The sequence below is a fragment of the Plasmodium cynomolgi genome, chromosome 2 (assembly GCF_000321355.1).
Source record: "Plasmodium cynomolgi strain B DNA, chromosome 2, whole genome shotgun sequence".
NCBI lineage: Eukaryota > Apicomplexa > Aconoidasida > Haemosporida > Plasmodiidae > Plasmodium > Plasmodium cynomolgi.
In genome coordinates this window covers 221,658-237,572 of record NC_020395.1, presented here as the reverse complement: position 1 = coordinate 237,572, position 15,915 = coordinate 221,658, and the positions used below count along the sequence as shown (strand labels likewise).

General features: G+C 50.1%; 7 protein-coding genes across 7 annotated transcripts; 2 read left to right on the top strand and 5 right to left on the bottom strand.

The window, feature by feature from the left end:
* Positions 1–269: 269 nt before the first annotated feature.
* PCYB_021530 (hypothetical protein) lies at positions 270–1,019 on the top strand (the record flags this gene model as incomplete). The annotated part of the gene is made up of 1 exon (XM_004220503.1): positions 270–1,019. One exon carries the CDS (start codon positions 270–272, stop codon positions 1,017–1,019), a length of 750 nt encoding a protein of 249 aa, XP_004220551.1.
* Positions 1,020–2,401: 1,382 nt separating this feature from the next.
* On the top strand, positions 2,402–5,919 carry PCYB_021520 (LCCL domain; the record flags this gene model as incomplete). Its single annotated transcript, XM_004220502.1, has 3 exons — positions 2,402–2,618; positions 2,943–5,414; positions 5,619–5,919. Coding segments are annotated over 3 exons (2,990 nt in total), but the record flags the coding sequence as incomplete, so codon positions are not given.
* Positions 5,920–6,531: 612 nt separating this feature from the next.
* Positions 6,532–7,011, bottom strand: PCYB_021510 (mRNA cleavage factor-like protein; the record flags this gene model as incomplete). The annotated part of the gene is made up of 1 exon (XM_004220501.1): positions 6,532–7,011. A coding segment is annotated over one exon (477 nt), but the record flags the coding sequence as incomplete, so codon positions are not given.
* Positions 7,012–8,626: 1,615 nt separating this feature from the next.
* PCYB_021500 (elongation of very long chain fatty acids protein 3) lies at positions 8,627–9,806 on the bottom strand (the record flags this gene model as incomplete). Its single annotated transcript, XM_004220500.1, has 2 exons — positions 8,627–9,464; positions 9,682–9,806. 2 exons carry the CDS (start codon positions 9,804–9,806, stop codon positions 8,627–8,629), a joined length of 963 nt encoding a protein of 320 aa, XP_004220548.1.
* Positions 9,807–11,354: 1,548 nt separating this feature from the next.
* Positions 11,355–12,103, bottom strand: PCYB_021490 (tubulin-specific chaperone a; the record flags this gene model as incomplete). Its single annotated transcript, XM_004220499.1, has 2 exons — positions 11,355–11,732; positions 11,975–12,103. The coding sequence occupies 2 exons, from the start codon at positions 12,101–12,103 to the stop codon at positions 11,355–11,357; spliced, it is 507 nt and encodes a 168-aa protein (XP_004220547.1).
* A 1,140-nt stretch (positions 12,104–13,243) lies between these two features.
* PCYB_021480 (N-acetyltransferase) lies at positions 13,244–13,874 on the bottom strand (the record flags this gene model as incomplete). Its single annotated transcript, XM_004220498.1, has 2 exons — positions 13,244–13,548; positions 13,700–13,874. 2 exons carry the CDS (start codon positions 13,872–13,874, stop codon positions 13,244–13,246), a joined length of 480 nt encoding a protein of 159 aa, XP_004220546.1.
* Positions 13,875–14,757: 883 nt separating this feature from the next.
* On the bottom strand, positions 14,758–15,585 carry PCYB_021470 (cold-shock protein; the record flags this gene model as incomplete). Its single annotated transcript, XM_004220497.1, has 3 exons — positions 14,758–14,993; positions 15,183–15,236; positions 15,393–15,585. The coding sequence occupies 3 exons, from the start codon at positions 15,583–15,585 to the stop codon at positions 14,758–14,760; spliced, it is 483 nt and encodes a 160-aa protein (XP_004220545.1).
* Between the last annotated feature and the right edge of the window lie 330 nt (positions 15,586–15,915).

Genomic DNA, 15,915 nt, shown 5'->3' with positions numbered 1-15,915 from the left:
CCTTATTTGTTACTTTTTCTGTTACTTCTTCTGCTTCTGTTACTGTTACTTGTTTTTTTTTTTTAACTGCTCGTCTGCTGGTTGGCTAGTTGTTCCCTTCGTTTTTGCCCCCATCGCGCAACCGCAGAAACGCTAAGCTGTGCAGCCGCGAAACTGGGAAACTGCGAAACCGTGAAAACGTGAAACCGCCTCACTGCTTCTCCGCTTCTCCGCTTCTCCGCTTCTCCGCTTCACCGCTTCACCGCTTCACGGCCTGCCGCCCCTGTTAGATGCTCTCCTCCGCAGCCCCCAAAAGGTACAAGTTCGACCAGAGGGGAAACCTGACCGAAGTAAACTTCCTCGCGTGCAAAAGCGTTGTGCCGCCGCGCAAGTACGTCGACTCGAAGAATAGCCTGACCTGCTCTACCAACGTCATCCCGGAGTTCCACCAAACCAAGCACGACTGCACCATTTCCAAGATGGCCACATCACAGGAAAACATTTTCGAAGCCGAACCGATAAGTACAAATGCCTATATACATGAGGGGGGGCCATCGTCCTTACTCAGCATGAACATGGTCCACAGTGTCAGTAACGTTTGCAACGGTGGAAACGATACATGTCAGTACGCACCAAATCAGTGTTGTAATGTGAATATAATGAGGACCGGATTAAGTGGCCACGAAATGAACAACGCCTCTCCATTACTTTTTGTAGATGGAGCTCCCTACTGTGGAGACGATGCAGGACAAGCAATCGATCCCGGAGTGGTGGCTGTGTCCAATGCTCTTTTCGCATACAACAGCGCATTTCAGTCCATTCCGATAAAGACCTCTCCGAATGTGTTTCGACGAAGGACAAAGGGGGAAGGGAACTCCGAGTGGTGTAATGCCTTCGTCACCAGAGTCGACCCCTGCGAGTGCGGAGACCCCGATGAGCAATTCAAGCCTTACGAGGTCACCAAGTATTACGACGATGGCCAGGTGAAGACCGTGTTCAACTTCGACCAGGACTCCGCTCCGCAGGAGCAGCCCATGTGAGGTGCGTAGAAGGGGGGAGAGAAAAAAAACCCTCACGCTAGGGACTGACTCGCCGGGATTAACTCCCCCAAGGACTGACTCCCCCAGGACTGACTCGACGGGACTGACTCCCCCAGGACTGACTCCCCCGCGCCAATTTGTTGCTTGCACCCCGCGCGTAGCGCTGCTTTAAAGGGGTGGCGAGTAGGACACAACGCGCATCGCTTTATTCATCCGCGCGGTTGATTTAACTTCACCGCCGTTTAACCCACCTTGGCGACACGCACATTTGTAGCTACGTGCGTCCATGTGTACCTGATTTTTTTCCTCTTTTTCTGCCGCGGCTACGTGTGTGTGTGCATCTGTGTTGTTCATACCGCGCAGCCTGCTTGTCTGAAGTATTTTTTTACTTACGCCTCTACACCAGCGCGTTGCCCCTTTTTTTTTTTTCGAGTTGACGCGGCGTGAGAAAGTAAACCCAACGGAGTATATACTCCATTCGCTTTTAAAGAAACAAAATTTGAACAAAAAATGGAAGCGGCTGCTGTGCACCACCAATGTGCATCCACCACAACGTAAGGGGGTGGGGGGTGGACAAGGCGAGCAACTTTCCACCAGTGAAGAAGCGCACCTTTTATTGTGTCACTGGAGGTGGTTAGGGATGACCCGATATGAAGAGGAGGAGTAGCACCCCCAGGTGCTGCTTTTATTTAGCTGTTCCGTTTATTCGTTCCGTTTATTCGTTCCTTTTATTCGTTCCGTTTATTCGTTCCTTTTATTCGTTCCTTTTATCGGTTCCTTTTATTTTTTTTTTCTGCCTGCGATGGAGTGTACGTACAGCTGCCACCAAAGCCGGGAAGTGAGCAACGGCAGGAAGAAAAACATTCAGGGGGAAGGTCAGTTGTGCTGGGCTGCTCGGCAAAGTCGCACACGCTGACCGGCCCTCCACGTCACCCTCGCGTCTTCCTCACCGCGTCTTCCTCACCGCGTTTTCGTTACCGCGTTTTCGTTACCTCATCTTCGTTACCTCATCTTCGTTACCTCATCTTCGTTGCTGCTTCTCCTTCACCGCTTCTTCTCCCTCAGCGCTGCTCCTCTTCAAATTGAAGTTCCATCGAGTTCGCATTTTTGTCTAACTCATTTATGAAAAGCACGACCTGCGCACACTTCGAAAAAAACACCTACGACGAATCGTCACAAAGCTGAGGTTCTCGTTTCGACTTGTCATTTTGTCATTTTTTTTTTTTTTTTTTGTCACGTCTTTTCGTCGCCCCACAGGAGAGGCGATAACGACAACGCAACTGCACGTGTAGAGACCTCGTTGCCGATTCCCTGCCTGCGCTACGAACAGTCAAGTGCTAAGGACACTGCTGACTGGTTCTATGCACCCCAAAGGAGGAACAATGGCAAAGACGACGTATTTGGCCCTGTTTTGTTTCTGCGTGCTGAAGAACATCTCGGTGTTTGGGAGGGATCCCGCGAGTGCACTCGAGAGGATAACAGAGTTTAGGCAGCAGCACAGGAAGACCCTGGACGGGAGGCTATGCGCTGCTGCGTTTCTGCACGACGACCAGACGTACACGGACTGCACGAATGCGACTTCTCCCGATGGGACCAGCGGTTCGTGCGGAGTGGAGTGATCACGAAGTGGTGGAGTGATCCAGAGTGGTGGAGCGATCCCGAAGTGGTGGATCGATCCAAAGTGGTGGAGCGATCCCAGAGTGGTGGAGCGATCCAAAGTGGTGGACCGGCAAGTGCTGTTAAGCGTAGCCAACATACGGTCTGCTTCGCTCTGCACGGGGAAGAGGCGCAGGAAAGGAGCTGCTCCTCAGGAAAGCAGCTTCTCCTCAGGAAAGGAGCTGCCCCTGAGGAGAGGTACTCCCCACCGTAAACTTCCCCTTTTGCACTCCCCCCACATTGACCCCCCCCGCAACCATCCTGCAGGGAGAGAATGGTGTTACGTCGAAGTGCAGCTGCTGGGGAAAGGGTCCCGTGATTGGGACTACTGTGCCAACGCTGTGAACTACGACAAGCTGAGGCTTCATGCGAAGAAGGTGTTCGAAGACAAGTCCATAGAAGCAGATAGATTGAAAGAGAGGCTACACGTGTTGAACAGCCGAGTACACAGTATGCTGCAAAAGTATGATTCCGTTTGTGGAAGCAAGCATGAACTGGTAGCCTCGAGAATAGGAAAAATTAACCAGTGGGTTCAAACGAGTGTAGAATCTCTAAAACAAATTGAAGAAAATGCTACCGATTTAGATGCAACCAAAAATATAATGGATAAAGTACAAGTAGACATGAAACGAGAAAAAAATGACGGGTTCATAGATGTGGAACAGAATTGTGAGCACTTTGATGGTTACGAAGAGGAGCCCCACAGTGATGGGCTTAAGGTGTCCTATTTTAATAACCCGTTCTTAGAAGGAATCCCAGTAGAGAGTAAAATGGAAAAGAAAATAAACTTTGTTTACAGCAATAGAGGACCATCGGAGTTGGTCTCTCCCTATAGATACTCCCTCCGGTATGAGGGTTACTTGATGATTCCACACAGTGGGGTGTATACTTTTACGGTCGAGACGAACTGCTACGCTAGATTACTGTTAAACGGGAAAGTGGTCCTTGTACATGGTTTTGCGGAGTCAGGAAGGAACGAACACGCAGGAGTAATGGAGGAGACACATACGGTTGGTCGAGGGGACCAGTCCTCTTTGGAGTTCCCAAGGGGGGGGAAGAAGCCTTCCTTCTTGGACCTCCATGGGGGAGTCTCTACCTTGGCCGAAATGAATGACGAACCGAGCAACGTAGTTAAGGTGTCGAAGCCGATCGAGCTGGTCGGAGGAGAGAAGAGTAGGTTCATCTTAGAGGTGTCCCACTCGTCTCACTTGAAGTACGAGAATGGCGGGTTTTTCCTGCATGGGGATGGCGGCCCCGTTAAGAAGTCCTCTCCAGTTGGAGAAGCGACCCCAAATGGGGACACCCCAGCAGCGGCCTCCTTCGCACTATTTTGGCAGTCCAGCAGAATCGACAAGCAGCCCATTAACAGTAGCTACCTCTTCCAAGACAACGTGGTCCCACCCGTTAGGTTCTCCGCAGTTGATGCATACAAATTTGACATCGGAATAGTAGACAAGGAGGAGCAAGTGTTTATAGACGACACCAATTGGGTGATTAGCAACGTACCCAGTAAGTACCTCGGGTTGCATCTACTGAAAACGCATTTTAGAACCCATTTTTCACAGTTCTCTATATCTATGAACACAGGCTGTAACCTCTACATCGCTGCACCGGTAGGGGTCATTTTCCCCCTGAGTCCGTCAAAAAATGGAACGACATGGAAAGCATTCGACACGGATGACACTGTAGAAGTTGTTCAAAGTGTAACAAAGGAAAAAAAATTTTATAAGATTAAGTTCATTCCGTTGAGGAATCAAGGAGTCCTAAAATTTGATGTCCTAGAGGGAATACCTTTTTGGATTATTTCTCAAAGTAGAAAAGTATTACCAACGATATGTTCTGGAGATGAGGAAGTGTTATCGAACCCACAGAATGAGGTCTTCAAGGAGTGTACAGAATCGAGCAGTTTATCTCCTGAATTTAATTGCCTAGCTGGGTTGAGTATGTATCATAGGGACAAAAAGAACCACACGTGGAAAAGCTCTACTGGATCTATAGGTCAGTTCATAAAGGTCTACTTTAAAAAGCCCATACAGATTAATAAGATTAAATTTAAGCCCACAGATGATATGCTAACTTGGCCATCTGAATTGGCTCTCCATTTTGATGATGAGGAAGCGGAGGTGGTCATACCAATCCGTCATACACATAACATGGAACAGAATACCACTCGATTAGAACATCCAGTAATTACTACATCTGTGATGGTAGAAGTTAGAGATATGCATAACAGAAGAAATGGAAATAATACAGGAGGTTCTTTTGATATAATTGGAAGTACATGCAACCTGATGGATGACGATTATATGACTCATCATGCAGTAATCGATATTACTCAGTGTGACAGCTCGTTGAATAACCTACCTGATGTGAGTCCTTTGATGAAGGGGAACAAAATATTAGCCATTTGTCATGAACACTGCTTGGATAACTCCGATAAAGAAGTGATTTATGGGTCCGATTTTTATTCTACGGATTCAGCTATTTGTAAGGCGGCGATACACGCAGGGGTATGCAAGCATGGAGAGAAGAACAGCTGTCATTTCTTAATTGTAGTAAATGGTGGGCAAGCAAATTTCGTCGGCACTTTGCAAAATAATGTCATGTCTCTCAGTCAGAGCTCTAAGTCCAACTTTTCATTTTCCCTATCCAATGCGTTTCCCTCCCGGGGTGGTGGTTCACAGGGGTGGTCCTACACAGCAACAACTCCAAGTAGCTACTCCGTCGTGTTTAAGACAAGTGATACATTTGACCTACCTAATAAGTTCCTGGTTGACTCAGGGAGAGAGTTCACCAACTACGGGAGCTTTGGCTACGGATGGAAGAAGGCGGTTTTGACGTCTCCCCCCGCGAGTTCTGCTCCTTCCTCTGCCAGTTCTGCTTCCTCTGCCAGTTCTGCTTCTACTTCTCCCTCTGCTGCTTCTTCTTCTCCACCGCTAGCAGAATCGGTCCTCCTCAAGGGGAACTCCTCCCCATTCAATGAGCTCTACTCCGGTGGGATCGAATTCCCCCCTGCCTCAGCTAGCCAAAATTGTGTTTCCGGAATGGATTGCCAGAACAACTTTTGGAAGTTTCAGATTCACGAAAATGGAAGCTACTCTGTGCAGATCCTAGTGGGGAATAAAACATCCCCTGAAAAGCAGAAGGCCTTTATCGAAGTGAATGGCATTCCCATCATAAAGGGGGTGGACCTTGGACGGAACGAGGTCTATGTCGCCACGGGAAACGTTCAGGTGACGAACAGGTCACTCGTCTTCACGTCCACTTGCCTCGGCGGGGAGAGCGTCTGCTCCCGGGCTCGGGTCACCATCCTGGCCGTCCAGATTGTGAAGGCATAACACGTGGGTGGCCTTCACTGCTATCTCTGCCGTGTTCGAGTTAGCCCTCACACCTGGGGTGGTTTTCCCCGCGTGGCGCCGCACCGATTTGCCTGAACTGTGCAGGTGAAAATGGTTGGCGTGGCACAATTTTGTCTCGTTACAGCGTCATGTCGCTCCTCAAGGAGGGGCACCTTTACAAACTTTTTTTTAAACGCACAGCTAAGCTGAGAGAGCAGACAGGGCAGACAGGGCAGGCAGGGCAGCCACGTTGGATGGAAAAATAAAAAAATAAGATAAAATAAAAAAAGATACGATAAAAAAAGAGACGATAAAATAAGAGACGATAAAATAAGAGACGATAAAATAAGATGCGATAAAATAAAGCAAAAGCAAGGTAGCTACTAGCGCGGAACCACTTGCGTATTATCATCATTTGGGTCGGTCGGGGCCCCCCCTCGGGTAAACCCACTTTGGTGGTTCTCCACCGGGTGGACTCTTCCGTATGCGCTTCCTCTTTTTCTTTCCCCCCTTTTTTTTATTCGTCCTGGCCCTCCTCCAGCGGCACCATGCAGTGGAGCTTAAAGCGGGAGAGGACGCTGGTGAGGCCGCCGATGGCCACTCCGCAGTTGCCCAGGTCGAAGAGGGGCAACGCCTTGAGAGTAAACCCTGGGGGCAAATGAAAAATACTCCTAGAAGTTAGGGTGACTTGATATAATCGTATGTACTCCTTCGGTCTCGTTATATGAGCAGGTAAGTACGGAAGGTAGACGGAGTTAAATTGGGTTTTCCACCATTCACCTAGGAACTCTCCGATTTCGATGGGATCTTCGATTTCCTTCTGTTCCGAGTTCAAATGGCTAGTTGAGAAATGCATGTCCCTAATTTGATTCACATATTTCTGTAGCTTTCTTTTCAGTACTTCCCTGGGCTTCTCCCACGACCTATATTTCCCACTAAGAAGGTAATACTCCTGACTCTCTATATTCTGCAGTAGCAGTAGGTGTGGGTACTCGTACCTGTGACATAGGATAATGGCTAGTGCTGAGTTTCTGATCCCATTTTGGTTATACGCGTTTATCCGTTTCTTGCATTTGTCCAAGTCTATGGTAAATTTGCTTCTCAGTTTCTCAACAATGTTGAATTCGTAGTTGGATTGGGGGTACACCAGCCACTCGGACTTGGCCTCCCGGCTGCCGGGGGTAGCGGCATTCCCTGGGTTGGCGGCGTTGCTGGGGTTAGCGGCGTTTGGGGGGGTAGCCGCATTGCCTGGGTTAGCAGCATTTGGGGGGGCAGCTGCACTGGTGGCGTTGGCCGGGGTGGTCGGGTTGGCTGGGCTCCCCTGCCCCGCGTGGCCGGCGGTGGGCGTGCCGCTGGACGTGAGCATCTCTTTCCTACGGGATGGAGGATCGGTCGGTGGTCCCTTGGGTGGGAGGGCGGCGGCTCTGTCCCATTCGTTCCGCCCGGGAGCACCTCGGAAAAGGTGGCTGCACTCTCGACAAAGGGGCACGTATACGCGCACGTATACGCGCACGTGTATGCGCACGTATATGCGCACGTATGCCTCGTTCAGGGCGTGGCGTGGCTCTCCTCAACGGCAAAGAGCTTTTTTAACATAGGCGAACTGAATGGGTCTCCCTGGGGGAGGTGGTGCCTTGAGAGGAACAGATGGCAGCCTTTTTTTTTCCACGGCTTCGACTACGTTTTACATTACGCTGCACAGCCACAGCTGCGCTCGATGTGTGGTTAGGTGAGGGTTGCTGCCTGATCGAAGAGTGCCCCCTTACGTCGTCCCCGCTCTGCCTTTTTTGATAACAATTTTTTCTATCTTGGTTGGTCCTGTTCGTCGCGCCAGCGATGCGTCGATGTGGCGTTTCGCCGACCCACCGTTTAGCCCCCTCACCGTTTCGCCACCCCACCGGTGCGTCGATGCACCCACTGCTTTTTCTGCTCCTTCTCAGGGGTATCACTTCCCCCCGCGTGGAGCCCATATCCCCATTTCGCGTTTTCCTCATGTTTGCTAGTTGGAGCGATCTCAGGTCAGATTTCAAGTAGGAGGTTCAGCGATGCATGTTGAGTTGTTACCCATGTTGGTATATGCTTTGAACGAAGTGGCACTTGCTGCGACTACACGTGGTGCAAAGTCTCTCCCCCCTTCACAGACCACACCTCGGCATATATGAGTTGTACGTTCGTGCATGGCTACTAGTTTGGGGGTGGCTATCCCCCAGGACGCAAGCACAGTTGTGTGGGTCGCCCCTCCCTAGCCGTTGCATTTAACGGGTTCCCGTAAAAGGGTCACTACTGAAGGAAGAGAGTAGCTCCCCCCCTGTAGGAATCACCCCTCTGTTAAAATATGCGTTTATGGCCTTTCGTTTAAGTTACGCTTTGCAAAAAAAAAAAAAGTTGTTACGGAACAGCGGCCAACGTGGTGACTAGCGCAATGGCCATCCTGGCGGCCAGCTTGGCGAGCCGCTTCGTGACCCGCTTCGTGACCTTCTTCGTGATCTGCTTCGTGACCCGCTTCGTGACCCGCTTCTTAACCCGCTTCTTAACCCGCTTCTTAACCCGCTTCTTAACCCGCTTCGTGACCCGCTTCTTAACCCGCTTCGTGACCTGCTTTCCGCGGTGCGCTCAGGCCGGCTTCTCCTTGTGGAGGCGCTTGGACGGTGCGCACACGTAGCTGTCGTAGAAGTACTTACCGAAAAGAAACAAATACGACAAGTACATAAGGACGGCGTAAACGACATTGGTCCTGGAGATGTAGTGTCCATAATCGAAGGTGAACTTATGTTGTATTTTTTTAATCGAGCGCAAGTCCCAATAACTGCTGAATCGGTAAGTATACGTTATGTAGAGACAGTAGACTGTCAGAAGAACCCCCACAACCATTTGGAAAATCTGAAGTAAGGTAACAAAAATATTCCATGATAAGGGCTTCCTATACACAGTTGCCATCGCATAGTAGCTATACATAATGGTATGTACAAAGGAGTTAATGAAGGTAAAGACGAACGCGGCTGGGAGTTCGGCATAGTAGGTGTGCCATGTGTAGAGTAAGACCGTTGAGTGATGGAACCAGTGTAAGAGTGTAATTTTTTTTTTTCTCAAAATTAAGAGTAAGGTGTCTAGTAGCTCCACGAACTTTGACAAAACAAAGAGAGAGACCCATAGGCCGGGGATGCCAAAGGCGCAGGTGTATATTGGTGGGATGATGAGCAACCCGGTGAAGGTATAATTGGAAGTGATATGGAGGAGGACTGGGGTTAGCTTCACTACGACGATGAGGTTGAATAGGGCCAAGAGTGTGTTCCACAGGATGAGGAGTCTTCGTAGATCGAATTCCTTTCTGTTTTTCATTCTGGTGGGTCCGTACTTGCACATGAGGAGGTAGAGCAACACGATGAGGGGGCACGCCAGGAACTTGCTGTGCACCAGCTCGATGAATCCGAACGGCTTGAAGTTGCGCTCCCTGCGGGGGGGAGCGGTCAGAGTTGGGGCGGTTAGAGTTGGGGCGGTTAGAGTTGGGGCGGTTAGAGTTGGGGCGGTTAGAGTTGGGGCGGTTAGAGTTGGGGATGCGCCTCTTCCGGGGCCTCACGCCGTTGCGCCGTCACCTCTCCACCACGTCTACACTACTCCCCCCCCCGAACTGCCGCACACCGCTCACCGCGCACCGCTCATGGACCTACCACTGGAAGCTGATCCAGGCGCAGCAGGGAAACACATCCTCGATCCTGAAGGCGGGCTGCGTGGGGTAGTTCCGCACGTTCCCCAGGAGGCGAAAGTACCCAGAGTCATTCGTCTTCGTCACCATGTTAGTTATCATCACGTGGGGTGGCTTCGTCCAGCTGGCCTACGGGCGTCTTTTAGCGGCCTCTTACCGGAGTTGCTGGCTTGTTGGCTTCGTGGCTTCTTGGCTTCTTTCTCGACAGGCGTCGCGTCTACTTTCTTGGCTTCCTTTCGGGCTTCCTTCTTGTCCGCCTCCCTCTCCGGTCCTTCGTCGAGGGGGTAGTTTTCCCGTTGGAAGTTACTTCTCCGCGGTGGGTTCCACTTCTACACGCACCTCCGCAGCGTTTCACTCCGATTGGGCAGATGTGAAGGGGTACACCAAATGGGAAAAAAAAAATAAATAAAATAAAATAAAATAAATAAATAAAAAAAAATACGTTGATAGGCGTAGAAAACAAAGTGGAACTTCAAAGATAATGGCTCAACGATGACACAGGGATGACTTAGAAGTGACACTAAATCGACCGAACGGACGGCGAAAAAAATGGTTCCAGGTGTAGAGTCCCATGGAGTCAGTTATGTTATGTGCCCCCTCTCCTGTTATTTTCTTTCTACCGCCGCTGCCCTTTCTACGATGAGATGGTCGAACGCCGCGGGAAGCTCCCACTCGGAATGGGCGCGCGAGTACACACGTGTGCACGTACGCACGTCTGAACGTATGCTCGTATGAACGTACGCACATATGCCCGTATGCCCGTATGCCCGTATGCACGTGCGCATGAGCGGACTTTCGCCCCGTCGGACCTCTACATGTGTGTGGTGTGGGGGTGCATTCGGATCGCTACGCGTGCATGTTAAAAGCCACCCGCTTCTATACGGGGCATGTCAAGCTACTGCGGGAAGTCCCCCTGGTCGGAAGCCCCCCCACTATGCTAAGCTAAGTTTATTCAGAAAAATAAAAGTGTGCAAAAAAAGAGGGGCAGCTCTTCGAACTGTCAAGGCGACCACGTCGCTGGGTTTCCTACCAGGATGGACGTGCCTTCACGTCAGGTAAAAGGTGCATCATCCATCGTACTGTCAAGTCGCAGAGGGGGATACCCCCACATCGGTCATCACTTCGTGGCGGCACTAGCTCTACTCATATTGAAGTCATGTTAAACTCGTATGGCTTGTTTTATGGTTACCCCCGCTGAATAGTATGTCAGGAGTACCCACCCTCTTGCGCTTCCTTTCGATTTATCCACATTTTGTAGTTATGGGGGGAAGGGGGGGTGAGTTGGTTCCTCCATCGTCGATGGGTTGGTAAACCTAGTTAGCCTCCCCTCATCAACAGGTGCACACAACGAAACCTTTTTTTTTTTTTTTTTTTTTTCTCTTCATTAAAAAAAAAAAAAAAAAAGGGGAGAAAACGGGAGAAAAATGGAAGGACAGCACAACTGCCATGTAGACATAAAAAATTGAGTGTAGTGGGGGGGAGGGGCAGTCTAATGGGACACATATGCAAATCCGTAGATGTGACAGAGTCGACCTTCACATGGCTACTTGGCAGCCCCGTTGGTGGAATGGCGAAGTGTATTCTTCCTGGGTTCGTCTCTGCCTCCCGGTTTTTGTCATTCCACATCCCCCGTCCCGTTTATATGTCCACGCACTCGATGGGCTCATCGCACGAGAGGGAAACAGCTGCTTTGGGGGGTGGGGTGCACATCGGGAGGGCATCCTGCTTCATGTGCAATAGGACCTTGCCCAATGTTTCGTTCAGCTCATCCACTTCTTTGCAGATCTCCTCATAGTGAGTCGAAAGCACCTCCTTCAACGTGTCCTCAGAATGAGTACCAGAAAACTGAACCCTCCTGTCATTTATTTGCAGTACCTCCGAAAAATGCTCGTAGATTATATGACACACCTTCTTTAGGCTGCTTTGGAGGGATGATCTTATGTGGGGTACGACTCGCTCCGTTTCCTTGAGCATCTCCTGTGCCCGGGTGATTTCTGCGGTGGGCTTGTTTTGGTCCTGCGGGGTGGAACAGAGAAGAGAGTGCGGTGAGTAAAGGGGTGGCAGATGAGGTGAGCAAATGGGTGACATATGAGGTTAGCACATGGGTGACATATGAGGTGAGCAAATGGGTGACATATGAGGTGAGCACATGTGTGGCAGATGAGGTGAGCAAACGCGAGCGCAGTTCGCCTGCATCGAAGGGGAAGAGCCTCCCTCCTACCAAGTGCATCCCTCCCCGCCCCTTTGGGGAGACCTACCTTGAGGGAGTCCACTTTGGCACGCAGCTCGCCCTCCTCTTTCTCGTAATAGTTTAGCTCCTTGAAGAGCCTGCGGACGGCTCCGTGGTTTATTTTTAGCAGCCGCAAGTGCGCGGCGATGTTCTCCATGATGTCCTTTAGTGTGGGGGGGTCGATGTAGGCAGTTGGAATGGCCTCTACGATTTTGCTCCAAGTACACAATTGCGTGCGTGAGTTGGTAAGCATATGCTCAGCTGTACATGTACGTTTCTGTGCTTATGTAGTGGAGGGGTGAAAGACCTGCAGCCGGCTCTTCCAAAAATGGGATTGGTGGTCTCTTGGGGGAAAGGCGGGGCTATACTGTTAATGCGCGGGGCGAAAATTGTTGTTTATTTTTTTTTTTTTTTCTTTTTTTTTTTTTTTTTTTTTTGTCGCTGATTTGGGGTCACCTCTTTTTTTCGCTGCTTTGGGGTTACCTCTTTTTTGTCGCGCAAAAAATGAAGCGCGGCACACTGCGGGGCAGAGCAGTCACTCCACGTGGACGAGCTGGTTGGTAGGACTGCATGGCATGCAGAGTGGGCAGTTCCTCCGCGGGGTCAAACTCAAAAGGTGAGAAAAATAACAGTCACACAAATAACACACAATGGCTTGTACCGAGTGTTTTTTTTTTTTTTTTAACTTCCCAATATGTGTACTTATCTCCCCCCCCTGGAGTTACAGCAAACCATGCACACAGTGTGTTTCCCCTTCTCTGCTACTTCAGCATTTGGAAATGGAGGACGCTCACCTCTACAAGGCTCCTACGAGTTGTTGCTCCCAGTTTTGGTGCTGCTTTTTTTTGTGGGGAGGCAGCTACACTGTTAGGGAAAGCAAGAGGAGGGCTCCTCGCAGCTTTCCCTCATAGTGTAACTCCACTCTTCCCCCGTCAGGCTACGACACAGTTAACCATTTGATGTGCGTTGTTGGTACCAAGGTGTGTAGGAGTTTGCGAAAAAAAATAAAAAAATAAAAAAAAAGGGAATGAGAAAAAGGAGTGCATTACGTATGCACTTAATTTACATGAAAACAATTTGCTCCTTTCTTCAAACCCAGGGTGGTCATTAATGATACATAAAAAGGTGATGGGTGGTGGCGGTGCGAGAGCTAACACAGGTGTTCGCTCGCAGGGGGGTTGGGCGTATGTGTATGCATGTGTGGGGGTCTATTTCGCCTGCACACATCCTGGCGCTTCAAGCGAATAAGCGCACGTCGCCAAGTCACTCCGCCAAGTCACTCCGCCACTTTACTGCGTCACTTCACGCAGGCGCCCGGTCGCACGTCCAAGTACTTGCGCATGTCTAGAGCACTTTCATTCCCACAGTAGTAGTTCACGATCTCTTCGTTAACGATGTAACCGAGCTTCCGATACATATTGATAGCTGGCTCGTTTGTGATTCTGACAAAAAGGTCAACAAAGTTAGCCATGTGAATACCTCTTGATATTTTTTCAAATTCATTCATTAGGTCTACACCTTTGCCCGTTCTTCGACTGTCCTCCTCGATGGATAAAGCTGTCACGTGTCCGTGGTAGTCGGGTCCCAGTCCTTCTTCTTTACCTGCACGGGGAGAGGGGGTAGGGAATAGGGGATAGGGGATGTGAGAAAAATGGAGTCACGCTTGGAGGGGCGGCATCCCTAGGTGTTCGCCCACGCGACTTCGCCGCTAATGGGCTAATCGGCAGATCCGCTGCTGCGCTGCTGAACTGACCTATGATGTAGCCACTTATATGACCGTCCATCTCCTTCGTGACGATATTCATGTGGGGCCATTTGTAAATGTACCTAAGATAGAATTTGTCATTAAAGACTTCCGTGAAGGGATCCAAGTTTATGTTGTTGATTTTGTAGAGATCTACATAGCTGAGGTATTGGTAGCTAGCCATTTTTTCCCTGGGGGAGTTAGGAAGTGAGGGCGGAGCGGGTGCGCCTTGTGTGGGGAGGTGGGGCTCTCGGCGGGAACGCGGGAAAGCGGGGAAGCACGTTAAGTTGCGCAGTGATAGTAGTAAGATCCGTGGGAGTGGTGAAATCAGTTCAACCGCGTCGTGATGGCAGCTCGACTGTGCAGTGGGGGGCGCGACCAGCAAGTCACAAAAAATATCAACCCGTAAAAATCTACAAAAAAAGCGGGTCCTTTTTTGGCTCGCACGTTCATGCCATTTGGGGGCCACTTTTCGCAAAATCTGAAAAACTTCGAACTTTGCGACGTTAGCGACGTTAGCGACCTTTGCGATCTATGCGACCTTTGCCATTTTTGCCATATTTGCGAATTTTTTGCATACTCCCTATTGCATAGCTTATCAGGGATGGAAAAAAAAAAAAAAAAAAAGAAACAGTTGCTCGGGGGAAGATGGCGAGTTGGTAGGCACACGAATGATGTACGACGGGAGTGGGAGAAAAATAACGCCACTAGAGCGACACTCCTTATAGGTGGTATATCCTTTTGACGCGAGAGGAAAAGTCGGATGGGGGAGGAGGAGAAGGGCTACACGTCCCCAAAGCTGAGGAGAGTTCCAACCCCGTTACGCAAAAAAGAGCAGAAGTGCATAAGGAGATGTAGCATACACGTATGCCAACTCTCACTGCAGCTCCCATTTCAACATACACGTACATTCGCGTGCTCGTGAGGGATGAATACGAAAAATCAGTTTAAGCGGCACGCAGCGCTCAGCACACGGATGGGCAGTGGGCACCTCTCCCTCCGCGTTTTCCGCTTTTTCCGCTTTTCCGCTTTTCCTCGTTCAGCTGGCCGCCGCAAACGAATTCCCATCAGTCCAGGTAGTCCACACTCGTCGCCTTGGTCGAATGGCTGTGCTGATCGTACGTGACGTAAAATTTGACCCGTTCGCCTGGCACCAAGTATTTGAACTCTTTTTTTATTTGCTCCTTGCTTCCAGGGGGGTCATAATTTTCGAAGTTGCACTCTACTTGGCGAGGTGGCATGTCCACCCTCGAGCACCAACTTAACTTTTTTTTCTCCTCACTCGTTAATGAGAAGGTCCTGCCTGTTGGAGGGGGTCGGTCGGTTGGGGTGCATCCGTGTGGTCGCATTTTTGGGGTAGCAGTTGTGCGTGTACAGGTTAGAGGGAGGTCTTGTGTGAAGGTGGCGCTCTCAAGTGTGGTTGCCTACACGCTGGTCGCTCCATCGCCGCTTCATCACCGCTCCACCGCCGCCCCACCGTGTGAAGACTCACCCTGGCATATGTCCGTGTAGTGAACGAAGATGTCGGGTCCTCCATCATTCGGCTCTGCGTAAAAAGGGGGTGGATAAACCGAAGCGGTACAAGTGAGAAGGCCATTTGAGCTGGGGTCAGTTGGTGGGTGCTTCCGCGTGCACATAAAAAGCGTTACGTGTGACGTGCGTCATAAGACGTGTATGTATGTGGGGGTAGGAATGGTCACACGTCCCCTTACATACTCAGCAAAACGCGCTCGCGCCTGCGTGTGCTCACTTATAAAACCGTATCCCTTGCGGCGGTCAAACTTTATGACACTGCCGGTCATTCTAGAGGCCTTTTCTTTGTCAAGCAGCCCCGAAAGGAGTCGCCGCTCCATAAAGTGGAGGAAGAGCCCCTTGGGGGGCTTCCTTTGCAGCATATTATGCTCAGAATGGTATTGTCACCAGGTTGCTGCTTCGCCACGTCGAGAGGGATGATACCCCAGAGCAGTCACCACTGCTCGTTAAATAAGTTGGTTGAAAAAAAATTTCATCACTACAGGAGGGAATGGGGGAAGAAACACATTTAATGGTAAGTTTTAAAGATGGGAAAAAAAAAAAAAAAAAAAAGGGGATGGCTACGTGCGTTTAAATGCAGTTTTCTTTCCTATAACGAGAAAGGGGGGGAGGATAAAACCTACCATACACCCCTCTTGGGGGAGAAGGCATGACCACGCGATCTACCTGTGCCGTAGGAGCGCGTTGAACAA